This window comes from Eschrichtius robustus, chromosome 13 (assembly GCF_028021215.1).
Source record: "Eschrichtius robustus isolate mEscRob2 chromosome 13, mEscRob2.pri, whole genome shotgun sequence".
Taxonomy (NCBI): Eukaryota; Metazoa; Chordata; class Mammalia; order Artiodactyla; family Eschrichtiidae; genus Eschrichtius; species Eschrichtius robustus.
In genome coordinates, this window is record NC_090836.1 from 99,860,549 (window position 1) to 99,887,212 (window position 26,664).

Genomic DNA, 26,664 nt, shown 5'->3' on the forward strand with positions numbered 1-26,664 from the left:
GCTCATGTTCTTATTACTGCATTCTCCCACCTGGAGACAAATCCTGTGCCTGTGACATAACAAGCAGCACAACAGAGCAAACTGTGACGTCACAAATGTGCAATCACTATTAGGAAGGGGAAACGCTGCAGGAGCCACAGATCCTCATGTTTCCATGGAGATGTCCCTGGTGATAAAAGTTTTCCCTTCGTTATGAACAGCTCTCTAAGGTTTGGGCAGCTGGCAGCAAGGCAGAGATGAAAATGCCAAACTGTTCCTTACTCCATACAGAGATGGGGGACTCAAACTCAGGGACTTATTTTTATTGTAACTAGAAAGAAAGTCAATCAATGAATGCCTTTCCTGGATACAAAGATCCATTACATATAGAACAGAATTCCTGAGAAGACTGTGTGGGATAAATACAAGCAGCAAGCTACACAGAGCAGTGCAGGCTCTGGGTCACTGTGACTCAGGTCATCCAAGAGACCAACAAATGCCCAAGACACGGTCACCTTGTTAAGCTGCTTCTCTGGTCCCAGCTCCGCATGGAGGAGCAGTTTGCAGCAGCTGGGACAGCAAAGCCAGAGGGCCAAGGCCCCGACCCAGACAGCCTCCCTCTCCCTGGATACTCGGCCACCAACTTCTGCCAAACAGAGACGTTACCAACTTATCTGGGCAGGCCACGCAAGGCAGGCTCAAACAGAGTGACAAGGAAGTCCTTTGCTTCCTAACACTCAGCTGGTAGAGCAGGCCCTGCTTCCCTGCTGGCGGTGCGCGCTGGAGGGCCTCCACTTGAGGGAGGAGAGCCTGGTGCCTGTCCCGAAGAACCCCCAGCGCCTGGGCTAGGAGAGTACAGATCTAGAACATTCCCTCACCGCAGCAAGTTCTACCGAGCGACTCCACTCAACCCCTGGAGAAACTGTACCTGAAGGCAGGTGCCCCGTGTGCACACAGGGAGCACGCTCGCGGGGGGGACGAGGCACCTGCCTGCTGCTCACCTGAGGCTGCCGGGCAGAGCCTCCGTGCAGGAGACCACCTCTCACCGCCCACCGACGGGGAAAGCCAATGCTTGCAGCATTCCCCACAAAAGACTTACGCACAACTGCCGAAAACCCAGAACTTGAACATCTTCATTAAAAACCACGAAGCTTAAACTAGAGAAAGAAACAAAACGTTCTGATGTAACCCTGGGCGGTATCATGAAAATGAGAAAAGGCAGTGGTTGGGCTTCTGAGAGAGAAGGATTTAACGGCTGTTCTATAGAACATGCCAGACCACGACCCAGGGTGAATTACAGCTCAGACTCAACAAGTAGACATGTAGAGGAGGACAGAGGATGGAAGGGACAGACTGAAACCCAAACTCCCTGAACTGACATTTCAAGGCTTTTTTTTTTTTAATTTAATAAATTTATTTATTTATTTATTTATGGCTGTGTTGGGTCTTCGTTGCCGCACGTGGGCTTTCTCTAGCTGCGGTGAGTGGGGGCTACTCTTCGTTGTGGTGCGCGGGCTTCTCATTGCGGTGGTTTCTCTTGTTGCGGAGCACGGGCTCCAGGCGCGTGGGCTTCAGTAGTTGTAGCACGTGGACTCAGTAGTTGTGGCTCGCGGGCTCTAGAGCACAGCCCCAGTAGTTGTGGCGCACAGGCTTAGTTGCTCCGTGGTATGTGGGATCTTCCCGGACCAGGGCTCGAACCCGTGTCCCCCTGCATTGGCAGGCGGATTCTTAACCACTGCGCCACCAGGGAAGCCCTCAAGGCTCTCTTACTGCCCACTTATCCCTCTGGTCACACGGCACCCTGGCCACCAGCTGCCCTTCAGCACATGCAAACAAACTTTCATGAGAATCTAACTTTGGCATAAGCATTATCTTTCTGTACCTTTCTTTCTTTTTTTTTCGCCACACTGTGTGGCTTGGCAGGATCTTAGTTCCTGACCAGGGATCAAATCCAGGCCCCCAGCAGTGAAAGCCCGGAATCCTAACCACTGGACCACCAGGGAATTCCCTTTCTTGTTTTTTTTAGCTGCACCCCCTACAGAAACCTGGAAAGAAAAGAGGGAGGAGGAAAGGAGGGGCAATGTGAAAGGCAGGGGGGCGCGCTTAAGCAAACGTCAGGAGCGCTGGGAGGAAGGGTGGTCGAGAGGAACTCAGACTCCTCCCAGGCCTACTGGATCCGACGCCATGTGCTTTACGCCTCTGTACCTGCTCCCATCACCTGGTCAGCCACCAGGCCATTTGAGCACTCTCGTTTGTCTTCCCATTTTCTCTTCCTCCATCCTGACTGAAAGCATGAGAACCTGCTAGGTGAAGGTCTCAGACCCATCTGATGCTCAGAAAGTAACTGGTGAAAACAATCAACAAAAAGCCAAAAGTCAGGAGGAAGAAAGAGGATTTCCCAGGCTGCTTGAAGCTCTGAGTCAGAACTCCAGTCTTCTGCACTGCTCACTGGATGGCACTTCTCAGACAAAAGGTGTCCTTCTTTCAACAGTTAGCACACTGCAAAACACTGCTCTGATCATCTCCAGAGACCTGGAAAAAAGGTTTGATAAAACCCAACACCAGTTCACGATAAAAACACACAACAAACTAGGAACAGAAAGGAACCTCTTCAGTTGCATCAAGAACATCTATGAAAAGCCCACAGCTATCATCATAATAGGTCAGAAACAAGACAAGGATGTCAGCTCTTGCCACTTCTTCTTCTTCTTTTTTTTTTGGCTGTGGACCATTCTTAAAGTCTTTATTGAATTTGTTACAATATTGCTTCTGTTTTATGTTTTGTTTTTTTGGCCTCGAGGCATGTGGGATCCTAGTTCCCCGATCAGGGAACCGCACCCCTGCACTGGAAGGCGAAGTCTTAACCACTGGACTGCCAGGGAAGTCCCAGCTCTTGCCACTTCTATCCAACATTATCTAGAAGGTCTAGCCAGGCAACTAGGCAAAGAAAAGAAAAGGCATCTGATTGGAAAGGAAGAAGTAAAAACAATCTACTCACAGATGACACATCTTGTATATAGAAATCCACTAAATAACTATTAGAACTAATCAGTGAGTGGAGCAAAGTTCCAGAATACAAGATCAATACACCAAAATCAATTATATTTCTATACACTCACAGTGAACAATCTGAAAATTGAATTAACAAAACAATTCCATTTATAACCACACCAAAAATAATAAAATACTTAGGAATAAATTTAACAAAAAAGGTGCAAAATGTGTACTGTGAAAATTACAAAACACTGTTGAAAGAAATTAAAAACTGAAGTAAATGGAAAGACAGACACCCCATGATCATGGGTTGGAGGACACACTATTTTTTTTTTTAATAAGATGGTGACAACTCCTAACCTGATCTGCAGATTCAATGCAATCCCACCCCCCTCAGAAATGGATAAGCTGATCCTAAAATTCATATAGAACAGCAAAGGACCCAGAATAGCCAAAACAATCTTGAAAAAAAAAGGAACGAAGTCGGAGGATTCACACTTCCCAATTTCAAAATCGACTACAAAGCTACAGTAAACAAGACGGTGTGGTACTGGAGAGTACAGAAATAGGTCCATACATCTATGGTCAACTGGTTTTCGACAAAGGTCATCGAATGAGAAAAGAGTAGTCTTTTCTACAAATGGTGCTGGGACAACTGGAATCCACATGGAAAGAAATGAACTGGACCCCTACTTCACACCACATACAAAAATTAACTCAAAATGGATCAAAGACCTGTGTAAGGGCTAAAACTATAAAACTCTTAGGAGAAAACATAGGCATAAATCTTTGTGATTTTGGATTATGCAATGGCTTCTTAAATATAAGAAAAGCAACAAGCAACAAAGAGCATAAATGGCGAAAGAAAAACAGATAAACTGAACTTCACCAAAGATGCTCAATATCATTAGCTGACAGGGAAGTGCAAACCCAAATCACAATGAGATACCACTTCTTGCCCACTGGGATGGCCATAATAAAAAAGACATAAAAACAAGTGTTGGTGATGATGTGGAGAAACTGGAACCCTCACACACTGCTGGAGGGATGTAAAATGGTGCAGCCACTTTGGAAGACAGTCTGACAGTTCCTCAAATGGTTACACATAGAGTTACCATATGACCCAGTAATTCCACTCCTAGGTTTATACCCAAGAGAAATGAAAACATTTAGTCCACACAAGGACTTGTCTGTGAATGTTCACAACAGCATTATTTTGTATTATTACTGTCTAATAATACAAAAGTGGAAAACCTAAACGTGCATCAACTGAAGAATGATAAAATATGGTATATCCTTACAATAAAATATTGTTAGAAAATAAAACCAATGAAGTACTCACACATGCTGCGATGTGGATAAACCAGAGAAACAGGAAGATAAGTCACACGAAACCCATCACAAAGACCACATATTGTGTGATTCCATTTACATGAAATGGCCAGAAAAGGCAAATCCACAGAGATAGAAAGTAGATTAGTAGTTGCCAGGGGCTGGGGGTGAGAGAGAGACCACCAACAGGTAGTAGTTTAAGACGTGATGAAAATGCTCTAAAATTAATCGTGATTGTGCTTGCACAACTCTGTGAATATAATGGTAAAAATCATTTAATTGTACACTTAAATAGGTAAATCTTTTGTGAATTATAAAATTTATAAAAAATATCACCCCATTTAATTCCTTTTTATTATCTTCTCTGCATTCCTTCAGAATTTACAAACAGAACAAGGTCAGAAGAGACAAAAAGAACTATAAAGAGAGAATCAAAATGTTATTTCCTACCCTTCGGATGCTCTGAACAAGGGTCTGTGGTCCCATCTTACCTGCGTCAATGGCACACGGGTAATGGTATCGGAAGGAGCAGCCTTTGTTGTAGCAGCCCAAGGTGGCGCCCGCCTCCTGGCAGTGGGAACATTTCTGAAAGGAAGGAAGAAGTCAGGCATGTCAGCATCCCAACCTCACCCCTCTCCCCCAGGCCTTTCCCCAGACCCCATGGGTCAGACCTCAGCGCATGTCTCTGTGGTTACAGGAGTCTGGCAGCAGGACGGGCTGTCAATTTCTAACCACCACTCACTGACCACACCATGCAAGGGATCCAGCAGTAATGTTTTAGGCCAGGCCTTACAAATGTTCACAAATAAATCAAACAGCACCCAGCCCTGCCCTTGGTGTGCCCATTGTCCACCCGCCTGCGAGCCTGCCTGTCCTTTCCTCAGTCCTCACCATTATGGTGAACTGCCTACAGATCTTGCCCATCTATTTCTGCTGTGGAAGTCTGGGGTAGGAGAAGAGGGTACGATAGTAGAGTTATATATAAACCTTTTAGAATTAAAAGTGGAATTTGGTTTCTAGTTTTTATTTTCATAAGAAGATTTTATTTTTATTCTGCTTATCCCAAATGCCCAATACAAGTATATTTCTCTTCCCAGAAAATATGGGCTCCTGTGTGCAAACGGTATTTTTACACACAAATCCTATTTTAAAGGCACTAGGAAACCTGCCATGAATTTCTGGCTGAGACATTATTCTGTAATTGAGATGCTCGTCCTTCTTCAGTCAGGTTTTCGTAAAGTGGGGCACATCTCTATCACGTGATGCGGCTGCCATGAGCGCTCAGTCCTGTGTCCTGTCAACAATAATCATACTTGGAAAAACCACACTGGCCTTACTGAGGAAAGACGCAGACCCTTCTGGTGGCCGAGGACACACAGCTAAGGCTACCTGAATGATACAGACACTTGTTCCTGATTCTAGGGAAAATAAAAGTGCTCCATAAGCAGTTACACTTGTGGAAAATGACTCCCCAACACATACTGCACCCTTCCTGGGACAAAGTGACCAAAGGGCGCCCTTCCCTCTTTTCTCTTTTGTCTGGGATGTCAGCCTATCAGGGTCTGTGTGGCTTGCAGGCCTGCAGCAGTCAGGAATGCCTCACCTAGCGAAGTGAAGCCCCCCTGGACGGTGCCATGGAATGAACACCTCCAACTCACAGCAGCAGGAGCAGGGTGACAGGGAGCTGGATCAAGCTTCCCTAACGCTGATGCTGACGGAAAACCACACAGATGCCGGCAACAGCACAGTCCAGTGCTCACCCTGAATCATGCGTCACGCATCACCCGAATGATGCGGCTCATTTGGTCCTCATAGCTACCCTGTGACATCCCCACTCTACAGATGAGGCTCCTAAACCACCATAAGGGGAAGTAACCTGCTCCAGGTCAGAGCTGATCCCAGCTGACCACGCCTGGCATCCTCCAGAGGCAAATGCGGCAGGAACAGGGCCGTAAGACAGCCCTAGAAGACCAATATTCTTCTGGGTGCTGACAATCAGTAAATGTTTATCATGTGCCCTCACACCCTTGCCAAGAAACAAAAGACTACTTGGCCCAGAGTAAACCAAGGACAGTTGGCAGCTTCTCGGGCAGCCCTAGACTTTATCTGCTTTTCTCAGTGCCACCGGGCACCTTCAGTACAAAGGTCTCACCATCGACCAGAGGGAATGAACATGGCTGATTTCTCAGTGGTCACCCACAGCCATTCCCATTACACCCCTTCTTCCTAAAGGAGCCCCGAACGGTCAGCCATCCAGAGGACTCATGCTCCAGGCCCTCCCCACCCCCCTGGGGGGTGAATCTCAGTGGTGGCCATTTAGGAATGGGTGTGTCAAGCATTTCTGGTAGTGAAGTCTGCAGGGAAAGGGACTTCTGGGAAAGTTTTGCACTCTTAACAAGGACACAAGACAGAAAGGCAGGAACAGGCCATCTTCTCGCTCGACCTCTGTGAGAGGGGGATGGTGAGATCTGTAGCAACCACCTTGTCACCACAAGGGGACAGCTCTGAAGACAGAGCCCAACCAGCTGAGGGCTGCAGAGTGACAGGATGGAAAGAACCTGGATTTCTGTGGCATGATTAAGCACTAAAGTAACCAACCCCAGGACCATCCCATCTCCAGACTCGTTAAGGGGGAGGACACTTTTCTCAAAAAAAAAAAAAAAACAAACAAATCACTTTTTAGTTTAATTTTGTAACTTGCAGTCAGAATATCCTGATTGATACGGAAAGGGACCTAGTACTTGAGGCCCTGCTGTATAAGGTTAAGGATGTGGGCTCTGGAACCTAAATAACTCCCTGGTAAGTGATTCCACCACTGACCATCTTTGTGTTGTTCTTGGCCAAAGTCCTAAACTTTGTTTCTTCAAGCTGCAAACGTGGACCTGGTAATACGAGCTACCTCACAGACACATTGTGAGGGTTAAATGTGTTAATCCAGGCTTACAACAGTGGCTGATCAAAAGCGCTCAGTAAATGTGACCCAAGATGACCATGTGCCAGACACACGACACAGACTGACAAACAGCCACCTGTGGAGCAGCCCTGTCATCACCCTCGGATCCGAACACTGTCCATTTCCTTCCTACCTCAACACACACCCCTCTGCCCCCAGCAGGGCTTCTCAAAGCTTCTTGCCCTGAACCAGCCCACAGGCCCCATTTTTCTCATAAAGAAAGCAAACCCATCCCTCACCAGGAGATCACATCAATAAAACAATGCGTGCTTCTTTCACTTAAAGAAGCACAATTAATTTACTATATTACTTCCAGAGGAGAAAGACCCTGCAGGACCTATTAGGTAGGGCCTTAGAGAAAGGACCTTGAAGAGTTTAGGTCAGTGGTTCTCAAAGGTCCCTGAACCAGCAGCACCAGCATCAGCATCAGCATCAGCTGGGAACTTGTTCGAAATGCAAATTTTGGGATTCTGGGAAGACTGTAGAGGAGTAGCACTGGGAATCTGTCCCCACACCTGGAAAATAACTGCACTGGCAGAATCTGTCTGATGTAACTGCTCTGGAGCTCTGGAGTCTGTTGAAGACCTGCAACTTCCAGGGGAGATGTGGATGATAAACAGCAGTTAATTCTGCCCATCTCCCACTCCCAGCCAAGTGGCAGGCAACCTAACTATACAAGTTGAGGAACTATGAAAAGAAGAACAAACTAAACCCAAAGCTAGCAGAAGGAAGGAAATAATAAGGATTAGAACAAAAATAAATGAAACAGCGAACAGACAGAGAATAGTAGAGAAAAACCCAAGCGGGGACATTACTATTGATTCTACAGAAATAAAAAGGATTATAAGAGAGTACTATGAGCAACTGTACACTAGCAAATTGGATAATCTAGATGAAATGCACAAATTTCCAGCAACACAAAACCTACCAAGATTAAATCACAAAGAAATAAAGATTTGAATAGATCTATAATTAGTAAGGAGATCGAATCAGTAGTCAAAAAGCTCCCGAAAAAGAAAAGCCTTGGACCCGATGATGGCTTCACTGGTAAATTCTACCAAACATTTAAGAAGGAACTAATACCAGTCCTTGGGAAACTTTTCCCAAAAATTGAAGAGAAGGGGACATTTTCAAAATCATTCTACTGAGGCCAGCATCACCCGATACCAAAGCCAGAAAAAGGTGCGCGCACACACACAGATGCAAACATACACAGACACAAAAACCCTACGGACCAATACCTTTTATGAACATTGATGCAAAAATCTCCAACAAAACACTAGCAAACAGAATCCAACAGCACATTAAACGGGTTATACACCATGACCAAGTGGGATTCACTCCTGGAATGCAAGGATGGTACAACACACAGAAATCAATGTAATACGTTACGTCAACAGCATGAGGGAAATAACTACATGCATGATCACCTCATTATATGCAGAAAAAACATTTGACAAAATGTAACACCTTTTACGATAAAAACACTCAACAAACTAGGAATAGAAGGAAACAAAAGATGTATATGAAAAACCGACAAGGATTATCATACTCAGTGGTGAAAGACCAGTGGCGTTTCTTTTAAGATGAGCAACAAACAAGGACACTTGCTTTCACCACTTCTATTCACCATAGTACTGGAAACTCTAGCCATAACAATTAAGAAAGAAAAAGAAATAAAAGGGGTCCAAACTGGAAAGAAAAAGGTAAAATTACCTCTGTTTGAAGATATGATCTTATATGTAGAAAACCCTAGAGATCACAAAGAAACAAAAAACAAAAACCCTGCTAGAATAAATGAATTCAGCAAAGTAGCAGGATACAAAGTCAACACAGAAAAATCAGTTGCATTTCTGTACATGAACAACGAACAATGAACAATCTGAAAAGGAAATTACAAGAACAATTTGATTCTCAATAGCATCAAAAAGAATAAAATACTTAGGAATTAACTAAGGAAGTGAAAGACTTGTACAATGAAAACTACAAAACATTGCTGAAAGTAAATTAAAGAAGACATGAATAAATGGCAACACATCCCATGCTCATGGATTAGAAAACCTAGTGTTATTAAAATGTTTACCAAGTGGGGCTTCCCTGGTGGCGCAGCGGTTGAGAACCTGCCTGCCAATGCAGGGGACACGGGTTCGAGCCCTGGTCTGGGAAGATCCCACATGCCGCGGAGCAACTAGGCCTGTGAGCCACAACTACTGAGCCTGCGCGTCTGGAGCTTGTGCTCCGCAACAAGAGAGGCCGCGACAGTGAGAGGCCCGCGCGCCGCGATGAAGAGTGGCCCCCGCTTGCCGCAACTAGAGAAAGCCCTCGCACAGAAACGAAGACCCAACACAGCCAAAAATAAAATATAAATAAATTAAAAATGTTTACAAAGTGATCTACAGGGTGACCTACAGAGTCAATGCAATCTATCAAATCCCAACGACGTTTTTTGCAAAAACAGAAAAACCTATCCTAAAATTTATATGGAATCTTTTTTTTTTTTTGGTTGCGCCGCACAGCTTGCAGGATCTTAGTTCCCCAACTAGGGATTGAACCTGGGCCCTTGGCAGTAAAAGCACAGAGTCCTAACCGCTGGACCGGCAGGTAATTCCCATGTGGAATATTAAGGGAACCTGAATAGCCAAAACAATCTTGAAAAAGAACAATGCCGGAGGACCCATACTTCTGATTTCAAAGCTTACTACAAAGCTACAGTAGTCAACAGTGTAGCACTGACATAAAAACAGAGATATAGACCAATGGAATAGAATAGAGAGCCCAGAAAATAAACCCTTCCATATATGGTTAAATGATTTTTGAAAAGGGTGCCAAGATCATCCAATGGGGAAAGGACAGTCTTTTCAACAAATGGTGCAGGGAAAACTGGATATCCACATGCAAAAGAATGAAGTTGGACCCTTACCTAACAGCATATATAAAAATCAACTAACAAAGGATCAAGGACCTAAATGTAAGACCTAAAACAATAAAACTCTTAGAAGAAAACATGAAACCAAAGTTTCATGACATTGGATTTGGCAATGATTTTTTGGTTATGACACCAAAGGCCCACATAACAAAAAGTAGACAAATTGGACTTCGTGAAAATTTTAAAATGTTGTGCATCAAAATACACTAGCAACAGAGTAAAAAGATAACATACAAGATGGGAGAAACTATTTGAAAATCATATATCTGATAAGGGATTAATATCCAGATTATATAGAGAACACCTAAAACCCCACCAAATAACAACAACAAAAACCCCAACCAAAACAAAAAACCCAACCCATTTCAACAGTGGGCAAAGGACTTGAATAGACACTTCTCCAAAGGAGATATACAAATGGCCAATAAACAAAGGAAAAAATGCTCAACATCACTCATCATTAGGGAAATGCAAATCAAAACCAAAATGAGATACCACTTCACACCCATTAAAATAACTACTATCAAACAGAAAACAACAGTGTTGGTGAGGATGTGGAGAAACTGGAACACTTGGGCACTATTGGTGGGAATGTAAAATGGTACAAACACTATGGAAAACAGTATGGTAGTTCTTCAAAAAATTAAAAATAGAATTATCATATAATCCAGCAAGTCCACTTTTGCGTATTTATCCCACCAACATGAAAGCAGAGTATGAAAAATATTTGTACACCCATGTTCACAGCAGCATTATTCACAATAGCTAATATGTGGAAGCAACTCAAGTGTCCATCGATGGATGAATGGCTAAGAGAAATATGGTATATGAATACAATGGAATATTTTTCACTCTTAAAAAGGAAGGAAATTCTGACACATGCTACAACCTTGAGGACATTGTGCTAAGTGAAATAAGCTAGTCAGCAAAAAACAAATACTATATGACTCAACTTATATGAGGTATCTAGAATAATTTAATCATAGTATAATGGTGGTTGCCATGGTATGGAGAGAGGAGAAAGTGTGGAGTCTTATTTAATGGGTATAGAGTTTCAGTTTTGTTTTGCTTTTTTTTAAACCTGCACACAGATTTTTTTTTTAAATTAACTTATTTAATTTATTTATTTTTGGCTGCGTTGGGTCTTCGTTGCTGTGCGCGGGCTTTCTCTAGTTGCGGCAAGTGGGGACTACTCTTCGTTGCGGTGCGAGGGCTTCTCATTGTGGTGGCTTCTCTTGCTGCAGAGCACAGGCTCTAGGCGTGCAGGCTTCGGTAGTTGTAGCACATGGACTCAGTAGTTGTGGCTCCTGGGCTCTAGAGTGCAGGCTCAGTAGTTGTGGCACACGGGCTTAGCTGCTCCGCGGCATGTGGGATCTTCCCGGACCAGGGCTGGAACCCGTGTCCCCTGCATTGGCAGGCGGATTCTTAACCACTGTGCCACCAGGGAAGCCCTAGAGTTTCAGTTTTACAAGATGAAAACAGTTATAGGGACGTATGGTGGTGATGGTTACACAACAATGTGAAGGTATTTAATACCACTATGTACTTAAAAACTATGTATTGGGTTGGCAAAAAAGTGCCTTCGGTTTTTAAGTAAAAATAAAAGACACATTTTTCATTTTCACCAAGAACTTTATCGAACAACATATGCACCCTTTTGTTCCACTATCTTCTGCCATTTTTCAGGCAACTTTGTAATTCCATCTTCCCAAAACTTTTTATCTTTTTGAGCAAAGAACTGTTCCAGGTGCCCTTTACAGTCTTCCAGGGAACTGAAATTTTTTCCATTAAGAGAATTTTGTAAAGACGGAAATAAATGGAAATCTGAAGGTGCAATGTCTGGTGAATACAGTGGATGAATCAGAACTTTGCAGCCAAGCTGTAACAGTTTTTGCCTGGTCAGCAAAGAAACATGCGGTCTTGCGCTATCCTGATGGAAGATTATGCATTTTCTGTTGACTAATTCCGGATGCTTTTCGTTGAGTGCTGCTTTCAGTTGGTCTAATTAGGAGCAGTACTTGTTGGAATTAATTGTTTGGTTTTCCGGCAGGAGCTCATAATAGAGGACTCCCTTCCAATCCCACCATATACAACTTCTTTGGTGTGGTTGGTCGTGGTTCATTTCGCTTGCCCCACGATCTCTTCCGTTCCACATTATTGTACAGTATATCCACTTTTCATCGCCTGTCACAATTTGTTTTAAAAATAGAATGTTTTCATTACATTTAAATAGAAAATCGCATGCGGAAATACGGTCAAGAAGTTTTTTTTCCGCTTAAACTTATGTGGAACCCAAACATCAAAGCAATTAACATAAGCACGCTGGTGCAAGTGATTTTCAATGCTTGATTTGGATATTCTGAGTCTGTCGGCTCTCTCCCGCATGGTATAACCTTCACTGCTCTCGATTAAAGTCTCGATTTGATCTCTGTCAACGTCAACTGGTCTACCCGACCGTGGGGCATCGTCCAGAGAGAAATCTCCAGCACGAAACTTCGCAAACCGCTTTTGACACGTTCGATCAGTCATAGCACCCTCTCCATACACTGCACAGATCTTTTTTTGCGTTTCAGTTGTGTTTTTACCTTTCTTGAAATAACAAAGCATAATATGCCAAAAACGTTGCTTTTTTCTTCCATCTTCAATATTAAAATGGCTACACAAAAATTCACCAATTTTGATGTCTTTTTTTAAATGCATGCTGATGCAACAGCTGTCATGATACAATCTAACAAAATTGTTTCGAATGAAGTTAAAGACAACCAAGCACTACTAGAGCCATCTTACAGAAACAAACAAACCTTTTGGCCAACCCAATACTTAAAAAGGGTTAAACCTACAGCTACTAACATCATACTCAATGGTGAAAAGCTGAAAGCATTTCCTCTAAGATCAGGAACAAGACAAGGATGCCCACTCTTGCCACTTTTATTCAACATAGTTTTGGAAGTCCTAGCCACAGCAATCAAAGAAGAAAAAGAAATAGAAGGAATCCAAACTGGAAAAGTAAAACTGTCACTGTTTGCAGATGATATACTACACACAGAAAATCTAAAGACGCTAACAGAAAACTACGAGAGCTCATCAATGAATTCAGTAAAGCTGCAGGATACAAAATTAATACACAGAAATCTACTGCATTTCTATACATTGACAACAAAAGATCAGAAAGAGAAATTAAGGAAACAATCCCATTTATCATCTCATCAAAAAGAATAAAATAGGGAATTCCCTGGCGGTCCAGTGGTTAGCACGCCACGTTTCCACTTCAGGGGGGCACGGGTTTGATCCCTGGTCAAGGAACTCTAAGATCTCACATGCTGCATGGCACAGCCAAAAAAAAGAAAAAGAACAAAATACTTAGGAAAAAGCCTACCTAAGGAGGCAAAAGACCTGTACTCTGAAAACTGTAAGATGCTTATGAAAGAAATTGAAGACGACACAAACAGATGGTAAGATATACTGCTTTCTCAGACTGGAAGAATCAATATTACTAAAATGACTATACTACCCAAGTCAGCCTACAGAGTCAATGCAATCCCTATCCAATTACCAATGGCATTTTACACAAAACTAGAACAAAAAAATTTAAAATTTGTATGGAAACACAAATAGCCTGAACAGCCAAAGCAATCTTGAGAAAGAAAAATGGAGCTGGAGGAATCAGGCTCCCTGACTTCAGACTATACTACAAAGCTACAGTAATCAAAACAGTACTGTACTGGACCAAAAACAGACATACAGATCAATGGAACAGGACAGAAAGCCCAGAAATAAACCCATGCACCTATGGCCAATTAATCTACGACAAAGGAGGCAAGAATATACAATTGAAAAAAGACAGTCTCTTCAGTAAGTGGTGCTGGGAAAACTGGACAGCTACATGTAAAAGAATGAAATTAGAACATTCTCTAACACCATATACAAGAATAAACTTAAACTGGATTAAAGACCTAAATGTAAGACTGGATACTATAAAACTACACTAGTAGAAGTAAAGCTGTCACTGTTTGCAGATGACATGATACTATACACAGAGAATCCTAAAACTGCCACCAGAAAACTACTAGAGCTAATCAATGAATTTGGTAAAGTAGCAGGATACAAAATTAATGCACAGAAATCTCTTGCATTCCTATATACTAATGATGAAAAATAAGTGAAATTAAGAAAACACTCCCATTTACCATTGCAACAAAAAGAATAAACTATCTAGGAATAAACCTACCTAAGGAGACAAAAGACCTGTATGCAGAAAATTATAGGACACTGATGAAAGAAATTAAAGATGATTCAAATAGATGGAGAGATATACCATGTTGTTGGATTGGAAGAATCAACATTGTGAAAATGACTCTACTACCCAAAGCAATCTACAGATTCAATGCAATCCCTATCAAACTACCCCTGGCATTTTTCACAGAACTAGAACAAAAAATTTCACAATTTGTATGGAGACACAAAAGGCCCCGAATAGCCAAAGCAATCCTGAGAACGAAAAATGGAGCTGGAGGAATCAGGCTCCCTGACTTCAGACTGTATTACAAAGCTACAGTAATCAAGACAGTTTGGTACTGGCACAAAAACAGAAATATAGGATCAATGGAACAGGATAGAAAGCCCAGAGATAAACCCACGCACATATAGTCACCTTATCTTTGATAAAGGAGGCAAGCATATACAGTGGAGAAAAGACAGCCTCTTCAATAAGTGGTGCTGGGAAAATTGGACAGGTATATGTAAAAGTATGAAATTAGAACACTCCCTGACACCATACACAAAAATAAACTCAAAATGGATTAAAGACCTAAGTGTAAAGCCAGACACTATCAAACTCTTAGAGGAAAATATACGCAGAACACTCTATGACATAAATCACAGCAAGATCCTTTTTGACCCAGCTCCTAGAGAAATGGAAATAAAACCACAAATAAACAAATGGGACCTAATGAAACTTAAAAGCTTTTGCACAGCAAAGGAAACCATAAACAAGACCAAAAGACAACCCTCGGAATGGGAGAAAATATTTGCAAATGAAGCAACTGACAAAGGATTAATCTCCAAGATTTACAAGCAGCTCATGCAGCTCAATAACGAAAAAACAAACAACCCAATCCAAAAATGGGCAGAAGACCTAAATAGACATTTCTCCAAAGAAGATATACAGATGGCCAACAGACACATGAAAGAATGCTCAACATCATTAATCATTAGAGAAATGCAAATCAAAACTACAATGAGGTATCATCTCACACCGGTCAGAATGGCCATCATCAAAAAATCTACAAACAATAAATGCTGGAGAGGGTGTGGAGAAAAGGGAACACTCTTGCACTGTTGGTGGGAATGTAAATTGATACAGCCACTATGGAGAACAGTATGGAGGTTCCTTAAAAAACTAAAAATACAACTACCATACGACCCAGCAATCCCACTACTGGACATATACCCTGAGAAAACCATAATTCAAAAAGAGTCATGTACCAAAATGTTCATTGCAGCTCTATTTACAATAGCCAGGACATGGAAGCAACCTAAGTGTCCATCATCGGATGAATGGATAAAGAAGATGTGGCACATATATACAATGGAATATTACTCAGCCATAAAAAGAAATGAAATGGAGGTATTTGTAATGAGGTGGATGGACCTAGAGACTGTCATACAGAGTGAAGTAAGTCAGAAAGAGAAAAACAAATACAGTATGCTAACACATATATATGGAATCTAAGGAAAAAAAAAAAAAAAAAAAGGTCATGAAGAACCTAGTGGCAAGATGGGAATAAAGACACAGACCTACTAAAGAATGGACTTGAGGATATGGGGAGGGGGAGGGGTGAGATGTGACAGGGTGAGAGAGTGTCATGGACATATATACACTACCAAATGTAAAATAGATAGCTAGTGGGAAGCAGCCGCATAGCACAGGGAGATCAGCTCAGTGCTTTGTGACCGCCTGGGGGGGTGGGATAGGGAGGGTGGGAGGGAGGGAGATGCAGGAGGGAGGAGATATGGGAACGTGTGTATATGTGTAGCTGATTCACTTTGCTATAAAGCAGAAACTAACACACCATTGTGAAGCAATTATACTTCAATAAAGATGTTTAAAAAAAACAAAAAAACAAAAAACAAGAAACTACACTAGAGGAAAACATAGGCAGAACACTCTTTGAAATAAATCGCAGCAGTATCTTTTTGGATCTGTCTCCTAGAGTAATGGAAATAAAAACAAAAATAAACAAATGGGACCAAATTAAACTTAAAAGCTTTTGCACAGCAAAGGAGACCATAAACAAAATGAAAAGACAACCTACAGAATGGGAGAAAATATTTGCGAACAATGGGACTGACAAGGGATTGATTTCCAAAATATACAAACAGCTCATACAGCTCAATATCAAAAAAACAAACAACCCAATCAAAAAATGGGCAGAAGATCTAAATAGACATTTCTCCAAAGAAGACATATAGATGGTCAACAGGCACATGAAAAGATGCTCAACATCATTATTAGAGAAATGCAAATCAAAACTACACTGAGGTACCACCTCACTCTGGCCAGAATGGCCATCATAAAAAAGTCTACAAATAATAAATGCTGGAGAGGGAGTGGAGAAAAAAGAACCCTCTTGCACTGCTGGTGGGAATACATATTGATACAGTCACTATGGAGAACGGTATGGAGATTCCTTAAAAAGCTACAAATAGAACTACCATATGATCCTGCAATCCCACTCCTGGGCATATATCTGGAGAAAACTATAATTCAAAAAGATACATGCACCCCAATGTTCACTGCAGCACTATTTACAATAGCCAAGACATGGAAGCAACCTAAATGCTCATCAACAGATGACTTGATAAAGATGTGGTATGTATACACAATGGAATATTCTCAGGCATAGAAAAGAATGAAATAATGCCATTTGCAGCAACATGGACGGACCTAGAGATTACCATACTAAGTGAAGTGAACCAGACAGAGACAAATATCATATGATATCGCTTATATGTGGAATCTTAAAAGAAAAAAAAAAGAAGATAAAAGTGAACTTATTTCCAAAACTTACAGTTACCAAAGGGGAAAGGGGGGGTGAGGAGGGATAAAAAAGGACGCTGGGATTAACATACACACATTACTATATACAAAATAGATAAACAACGAGGATCTACTGTATAGCACAGGGAACTATACTCAATATTTTGTAATAATCTATAAGGGAAAAAAATCTGAAAAAGAATATATATATATATATATATATATATATATATATATATATGTACAACTGAATCACTGTGCTGTACACCTGAAACATGATATTGTAAATCAACTATACTTCAATAAAAAACAAACAACAACAAAAAAACAGTTAAGATGGTAAATTTTATGTTAAGTGTATTTCAGCACAATAAAAGAATTTAAAAGATAAAGAAATGCAAATTCTCAAGCCCCATGTCAATGTGCAACAAATCTCCAGGGAATTCTGATGCGCCAATACAGTTTGAGAACCACTGGTCCAATTTCAACTCCCCAACTTTAAAAAATTAATTAATTTTATTTTGGTTGCACTGGTTCTTCATTGTGGCGCGCGGGCTTCTCTAGCTGCAGTGTGCGGGCTTAGCTGCGGTATGTGGGATCTTAGTTCCCCAACCAGTCATCGAACCCTGGCCCCCCGCATTGGGAGCGTGGAGACTTAACCACTGGACCACCAGGGAAGTCCCGTCAACTCCCCAACTTTTTAGATGAGGAAAACAAAGACCCAGAGAGATGCTACGACTGGCTGAGGCAGGATTTCAGGATTCCTGGGAGCCATTTAGTGCTTTCGCCATTATACTTCTGTCCCCGGCAGACTAATGTAGACAGTGGGGCATGATAGGCAGAACTGACTCCCAAAGATGTCAGAGATGTCCAACCTCATCCTCAGAATCTTTGCCTCACAGCAATGGGACTGTGCAGATGAGGAGGGTAAGCTAGATTATCCAGGTGGCCCCAATCTAATCACACGGTTCCATAAAGTAAAGAACCTCTCCCAGAAGTATCAGAGCTGTAGGCTTTAGGGAGATGTAATGATGAAAGCAGGGTCAGAGAGATGCAACACTGCTGGATTTGAAGATGGAGGAGAGGCCATGAGCCAAGAATGTGGACAGCCTTTAGAAGTTGGAAAAGACAAGAAAAATTCTTCCCTAGAGCCTCCAGAAAGGAACACAGCCCTGCTGATGCCTTAATCTGAACTGTAAGATAACAAGTGTGTGTTTTCAGCCACTGAGTTTGTGGTAATATGTTACAGCAGTGACAGAAATCTAGTAAGTGGGGATTTCCCGAGAATCTCACAGTAAGAGAAGTGACCGTTCATTTTCCGGTTACATCCCTCAGTGTAACAAGCTTCTCCCTCATGGAAACCCCCACAATTTCACTCACTCTTCATTAGGCATCAGACTTGTCTGGCATCAGATCAGTGACACTGGAACTGGAAAGGACACTGGGTCTGTCTTCAACACCTTTTTTTTTTCTGGTTCAAGAAAGAGGCTAGAAGCAAGGTGACCTGCTGAAGATCCCATAACTAGAAGTACCAGAACTTAGAACTAAAGCCTCTTTTCTTCTGAATCCCAAGGTTCAACCATTCTTTATACCACACCGTGCTGCCTTCTAGTCCCCTTCATTTACTCAACTATCCAACATTTGAAAAGTACTTCCTACATGCCAGGTGCCAAAGACAATATAAAAACTTATCTGTATAATAGCTTCTGTTTCTATTCGCCCCTTCTATCCTAAAATCAATACCCAGGCCAGTACCATTTCCAACTGGATTTTTTGTTCTTTAGTTTTCACCTGAAGAAACTATGCATACTACCACTCTCCCATAGTGCAAATAATTTAATAAAGTCAGTGTACAGCTAAATGTCCTTTGCTTTTGATGCCACTGTTGTTACAAGTTTAATGATATTCATCTCCAGGAGCGATAAGTCCACACAATACTGTTGCCCAGACAAGTGAGACACACAGTGGGACTTTTCAATCATGGTTTCTAAATCAAAGTACTTTTAAAAACAAGCAACAGTCCAATCATCTCAACAGTGAATCTTTCGTTTATTTAGGGGGGAATAAAGGTTATTTTTAAGCAACTTTACATTTCTTGATACTGTAAAATCTTGGGAAATACTGGAGGTGGCAAATTGCTGGAGCTGAATCACCTAAAAGCAGTTTAGTCCATATCCGAAGGAAGCTCTGAGGGAGAATTTTGCATGCCTCTTCATTTACAGAAATGTCTTTCCTATGAGATGTAACGGCGACCTGAATAGTCGCTCTGCTTAACGAGCATCTCTGAGCAGCCTCAGCGCACTGAAGCATTTGGGTCAGGGTATTTGTTAGTGTTGATGATGATCAGTTCCGTTAGAGCTTTAAAGATCACAGACGTTGCCACTACTGTGCCCAAGATGGCTTTTAGCCAGCATTGCACACACTTCTGCTCGTGCTGACAGTATTAACTTTTTCATGTCTGTCCACCCTCCACCCCCCCAAACTGTGAGACTCATTCTTGTATCCTCAGGGCCCGGCACACTGCAGGAACTGTAAATGTGGGCTGATGGAATGAACGCGATGCCTGACACACTTGAGAACATGGAGATAACTAACGAGAATACTCTTCAACATGAGTTAAAAAGCTGGTGCTAGTAGAGCGTGGAACAAGGTATGTGTTAATTTTTGGCCACCAGCAAGATCTTCCTTTTCCTTTTAATTACGCCTTCCATATCTAGGACAGAAGCCTCTGTTGCCCGAGCAGTCTACTCCAGCCACGTGGCAGCGACACAGTCTACCTGTAAAGAGTTGCCCTTTAAGGGCCTGGGAGCGGCTTTCTTTGAGGCAACTCTGCACCCTGTCAATTTTCTTTCAAGAGCACTTCAAGGTGTTGGCCAAAGCAATACATATAAAAACCCTCTATGTTTTGGGTTCTTGCTTCCTTAGAGTTAGATAATCTCTTTATGTCCCCTGAAAGCTCATGAGACCAGCCGTAAAGTTCTGCTGCTGTTTGCCATTCTCAAGACCTGGAAGAAGGGATTGGCACCAGCCTCTGGAGGCCACACCACAGCCCAGAGCACCACTAAGGCTTCAGAGCCCCCCTCAGGGGGGAGAGACACCCAGTCCTTCCACATCCATTTACTCAGTACTACGAGAGGTATATATTTTAAAGTAGCATCTATGTCCCATAGCTGTTCCAGCAAAACCATTAAATCTTAAAAAATTATGATGATACTAGTTTAAATGCCATCAGTCATGTCAGCAGCATTCACTGGCTAACGGCTAACTGTGCCTTAAGACAAAAGCTCCCGGTCTGACTGGCTTTTCAGAATAAACATGGATGGTCTAATGTAAATACTACCCTCGTGTGAAGCAGCACAGGGGCCAATGGAAAGAGAACCTGAGGGTGTCAGCTCTTGCGTGAAAGCCAAAAAAGTCACATCAATTTTATCATCTGCAAAATGGGGCTAACAATACAGCTGACCCTTGAACAACTCAGGTTTGAACTGCTGGGTCTTATATGTGGATGTTTTTCAACAGTAAACACTACAGTAGTACACAGTCCGTGGTTGGTTGAATCTGCAAAAGTGGAGGAACAGAGGGTATGGAGAGCTATCAGTTATACTCGGATTAATCCCCGCGCTGTTCAAGGGTCAACTTTGTTTTCCTTCCTCATAAAGTCGTTCGAAATAACTGTGAGAGTGTTGTATAAGCTAGAAAGAGTTATATAATTGTTAGGACTTACGTGTCTTTTTTTTTTTTTTTTTTGGCCACACCGTGCAGAATGCAGAATCTTAGGTCCATGACCAGGGATCAAACCCGTGCCTCCCTGCAGTGTAAGCACACAGAGTCTTAACCATTGGACTGCCAGGGAAGTCCCTATAATGTGTCATATTTTTGGCAGTTACTGATGTCAAAATTAGAAAACACATACCAAGTAGATTCTATTAAATTAAGACAAACTAAATTTAAAAATTGTTTCTTGGAACTAATTTTTTCCTTTAGAATACTGCCTGAAACAAGCAGACCCTGCGTGGTCCTGAGCATCTGCTGTCAGTCTTTTTGTAATTTGAGTTGCTGTGTGTGTTTCAACAGTATTTCACCTCTGAGGGTGTGTACGGACAGCTCTTGGCCAAATCTCTGAACACTGCATCTCTTAGCTACTATTCACTATTACTTTCATTTTATTTCCCCTCCTAATTCTATCCTTGAACAGTACAGATTAATGGGAAGTATTTTTAATGTTTTGTGAAGCACTTTTGCATTGGAAGGAAAGGTTTTAAATAAACAAGGAGGGGCTTCCCTGGTGGCACAGTGGTTAAGAATCTGCCTGCCAATGCAGGGGACACGGGGTTTGAGCCCTGGTCTGGGGAGATCCCACATGCCGCGGAGCAACTAAGCCCATGCACCACAACTACTGAGCCTGCGCTCCAGAGCCCGTGAACCACAACTCCTGAAGCCCGGCGCCTAGAGCCCGTGCTCTGCAACAAGAGAAGCCACCGCAATGAGAAGCCCGCACACCGCAATGAAGAGTAGCCCCCCGCTCTCCACAACTAGAGAAAGCCCGTGAACAGCAACGAGGACCCAACACAGCCAAAAATAAATAAGTAAAATAAATAAAAACAAACAAACAAGGAATAAAACAATCAAGTACAAATTAAACACTAGCAGGAGGTCAAAAGTGCCCAAAGCTGAGCAAAACCAGAATGAGGAAAAGGGCCCTGTGGGCTGGCCTGCCGTGCTCTGCAGGTACTGCCCCCTGCCTGTTATATGACGCCGATTCAGGCTCTCTGCACCAGTGTCACCTGCCACGTGCTCCTAGCCACAGTTCTCCCAGCCTGTCCCCACCCTTGTTATGCAACCCCTCACTCACGTTAGGATAATCTACAGTAATTTCCACCTCTGCTTCTGGATCCCTCACAATGAGGGGCTGAGACCCAGCTGGTGGTACTGTTCCTCACAACATACCCAGAGCCCTAGCGGCACATCTTCTCTGCCTCCAGGATAGAGTCATCTGCTTCCCCTCAAAACCAGGAGACAAAACACACATGCACAACTTTCTTTAATCCAACTGTCATCTTTTAGATATAAAAATCTGGGATAAAATTACTCATTTAGATTCCCATTTTCCTCCCATAAAAACCCCAGTCAAAAAGTGGTTCTGCTGCTGACCCTGAAAAATATTAGCTTCTTTGAGAAAGCTTTTCAAACCACACTATAAACATATAAAAAATGTCTTTGTGGCTGAGTGGGAGTTGAGGGGTGACTGGCCCTGGAAGTGGAACAAAACGCATGACAGCATGACCAAGGTCAAAATCTAAGTGCGGCTGTTCTGGCAGCGTCTCCCAGCTACATCCCTGGCCTCTGTTTCGATCCACGAGGAAAGCCTGTTCCCTGAATTCCCTTCCTACTGTCTTTGTACTTGCAGATGGGTTTACACTGAAGTTTTGATGCTTTGAATTAGGCTACAAGGTTTGGGATTAAAGGACTTTTTTTCTTCATTAACAATGTCCTTTCTTGTTTTTCTGTACTTCGTCTGCCAAACAGAGGAGGCCAGAATTTACCCACAACCTTGAGCACATGAAGAATACATTTAGAGTGCACATGCCTTTCTACGATGGATTTGTTCACTTTACCATTCAGCAAACAAACAATGAAAACCTATTAGGTCTAAGATGCAGCTGGGGAAGGGTGTCTTTTCTCTAGAAGATTCTATCACATCTCTTTTTTTGTTGTTGCTATTTTACAAATCTGGACTTTCACACGTTAGGTGCACTGGAAGTAAGGCATCTGTTGTGCCTCCATCAGAGGTGAAGGTGAGTAACCACTGGCTAACAGTAAAAAGCCAGGCTGGTGCTTCTTTACAGAATCACGAAATACAAGTTATTCTACTGAAAATGAAGAAAGGATTTTGACTTCCTAATGAGCTGTTCTTGGGACTTTTAATTTGCCTTATTAACACGTCAATCCTGAGTCTACAGCATAGAACTGCAAAGTCGAGAAACTGGAAACATGGGCCAGAAGAAAATTAATAAGAACCCAATTAGTTTGGTCTGTGTCGGCTCAAGTTTTCTCTATTCCTTATCTTTCCCTCTAATATCCTGGTTTCTCTATAGGTTGTAAGAGACCGTATGATCAAAGTGCCTTTGATTCTCAGTGGTCTTTGACTTGATATTTAAGTTTTCTTAAACTGTATCAACTTCAGAAACATAATCATCTTTCCTTCTTATTCATTCAACAGATTTTACCTGCCTATGTGCCAGGCAAGGGGGCTGAACTGAAGAACAAAAGTCTGCCATTGGGGAACTTATGGGATGGTTTGTAGGTAAGACACCAAAATTGTGGTGTGTTAAGAGGTAAATAGTACTTTAGAGCTTAGAGGTAGTATCCCTGACCTCGTGAGGCAGGTCAGGAAAGCATTCAGATGTCAGGGCAGAAGGAACAAACTGCCTTGTAGGAACAAGCACTCAGGGTGTGGAGAGCTGACACAGTGGAGCAGGATTCTGAAGGGGCAGAGAGCTGATGAGCAGGAATGTGGGGTCAAAGATGGCCTGTTGCTGGGTTAGGCATGTCATGGAAGAGTTTGGGTATGGGGGTTTGGGGGTGGAAGTGCATACAAGAGGCTGCACTTAGAGATTTGGAGATAAAAACCAATAGGACTTGGTGATAAGCTACAGCCACGGGGGTCTGAGACGGGGGTCTGAGATGTGTCTCGTGAGCCCTAGGTGTGTGTGGCGTAAGTGGAGGGACCCTCACTTGGCAGGCACAGTGGAAGAGGAGCCCTTCCAGCATCTGTGCAGCAGGACTCTGATGAGGAGAGGACACAAGTGGCCCCTGCTCTAAAAGCTACTTACTCTTAGAAAAATTCCATTTAAGAATAGAATGTTGTGGACTTTGAGCAATATCTCAACTGGAATGACGAGGAAAGGGTTTAATTTCAAATGACATTTTCTGGGTAACTGAAGGTAAAACTAGAAACCCTTTCTGGAACACATGAGTCTACACTATTTTGAATTGAACTGATTATTCTCTATTGCCTCAGAGTGATGATTCTATTATTAGGAATATTCTTGTAAGATACTAGGTAGAGACTAGGCTTTTTTTTTTTTAAATCAAAGTGACTCCGAGGTATAACTTAAAACTTGCTTTTCAAAATAAATCTCTGCTATCAAGCTTTTTTCCTTATCATTTTCTTGTTTATCCTAAAGTGGAGGGGAGAAAACAATCCAGTTAAAGACATGTTCCAGTTCGTTGCTGACATCTCCTGGATTTGCCTGCCTTATATTCAGTGGGCTCTTTATCTTGGTTCCTGCCCCAAATATAGGCAGCCTCAAAAGAGACAAAGACACAAAAAGAGAAAAATGGAGAGACAGCTGGGTTGGAGAGGAGGCTCTGGGTTCTTTCCTGGGGCCGAGCTGTCCAGGGAAGTGGCGGTGGAGGTGGACCGGCAGCAGGGGCTCCACAGGAGACAGGAGACCAGCGTCCGGCCCTGCCTCCTCCGCTAGACCAGCTTGGGCCAGTTAATTAATTTCAGCCTCAATTTCGTCTCAACAGTAAACTGGTAACAGTACCCAGATGGGAAAAAAGAAGGAGGGTGGAGAATCTTTTAAGAAAATCAATGAGGAAAACAAACCAAAAATCCCTCCAATCAACCCAGAATGTGCTCGACAGGGAAGGAGAAGAGTATTTTTTAAATGACGTGTAGGGTATTCCTAAGACACTGTATAAAAACAGAAGGGATGGGACTTCCTTGGCAGTCCTGTGGTTAAGACTCTGCACTTCCAATGCAGGGGGCACGGGTTCAATTCCTGGTCGGGGAACTAAGATCCCGCATGCCACGCGGCCAGGAAAAAAAAAACTGATTAAAAAAAAAAAAAAAAAAAGTAGGGAAAATGAGGGCCTAGGAGCAGTCCCAGGATGGCCTCCTGAACAGCAGAGACCCTTGGGCTTATCTGCAAGGACACAGGAAGCTGGGGATGGCAGTGCAGGCATCCAGGAGGAGCTAGCTTGTAAAACAATCCACTACTAATGCTTACACCCAGCAATGTTGCCACTTCCATGCACTTGTTTTGAACATTTATCTTTTTATTACAACAGCATTTTTTTAATAGGACAGGCATAGTATTTAACGACTTTTTAAAAATGACAATAATGTTCTCTAAACATGTATTAGTACAGGTACTAGTAATTATTTCTACCAAGGTGCTCACAAAGCTTAAAGTTTTAATGATCACATATGGAATGAACTTCAAACATGGATATGGGGCTTCCCTGGTGGCGCAGTGGTTGAGGGTCTGCCTGCCAGTGCAGGGGACACGGGTTCGAGCCCTGGTCTGGGAAGATCCCACATGCCGCGGAGCAACTGGGCCCGTGAGCCACAACTACTGAGCCTGAGCGTCTGGAGCCTCTGCTCCGCAACAAGAGAGGCCGCGATAGTGAGAGGCCCGCGCACCGCGATGAAGAGTGGCCCCCACTCGCCACAACTGGAGAAAGCCCTCACACAGAAACGAAGACCCAACACAGCCAAAAATAAAAATAATAAATAAATAATAAATAAAAAATTAAAAAAAAAAACAAAACGTGGATATGGTGGGCACAGATGCTGGCCATTCACTGTGGGTTTTAAATATTCTCTAATTCCCTGTCTAATTCTCATCCTCCTGGGTTAATAATCTTCAGATTCAGCAATAACAAATTTACAGAGGCAAAACCAAAGCAATACAAAGCAATTTCCCAGATAAAATGTATCTACCTGCCACAATTAAGTTAAAACCAGTCTTCATCCCTGCCCCCGTTCTAGAATATTAAAGCATTATAAAAGAAGGCTTAATCATTTTTCTCTTGATCTTAAAATGTACATTGCTATGTAAATACATATTCTTCATAATTCCACTTACAAGAAAGTCAACACAGGCCTCACTAATGATGTTTCTTTGGCTTAACCAGACTTTGGTTTTTTCCTGAAACAGTTTGCATTTTATCTAACTCACAGGTACATATATTCCATTAAAACAATTGTAATCAGAGGTTTTCTTTTACAGCTGGAGAAGAAAGCTGTAACTCTGTTGAGAACATTATATATTTTGTCTGAGGGGAGTTTCCACATGGTAGGAAGAAAAGGGATGTGTGCCCTTTAAGAAGTTAGAAAGGAGGTTTAAGGCAGTAATTAGCATGTCTGCTCTGAAAAGCAGCTGAGAACCTGAGAAAGACTAGCTCAGCAGGAGGAGGAGCCCTGCGGCAACCCTGTGAGAAGAAAGAGAACAGCTTTCTCTCTGTGTACAGATAAATGCTTACAGACAGAGTTTAAAACACTGAAATTTAAGTTACACAAGACTACATACTAGCTTAATTTTTTTACCCTTTGCTCAAACAGTGGATTGGCCTACAAGGAGAAATGACTGCCTTTTGTGCTTTCTGAATCTAAAAAGGCATCTTTTTTTTTTTTTTTAAACATCTTTATTG

At 42.3% G+C, this 26,664-nt stretch overlaps 1 protein-coding gene across 2 annotated transcripts in view; it reads right to left on the reverse strand.

Annotated features, from left to right (window-relative positions):
• TCF20 (transcription factor 20) overlaps positions 1-26,664 on the reverse strand; it is a 98,611-nt gene that overhangs the window by 10,224 nt on the left and 61,723 nt on the right. For both annotated transcript variants that reach the window (XM_068560883.1, XM_068560884.1), the window contains exon 3: positions 4,797-4,890. In XM_068560883.1, coding sequence (XP_068416984.1) covers positions 4,797-4,890 — 94 coding nt within the window. The remainder of the gene's footprint in view (positions 1-4,796; positions 4,891-26,664) is intronic.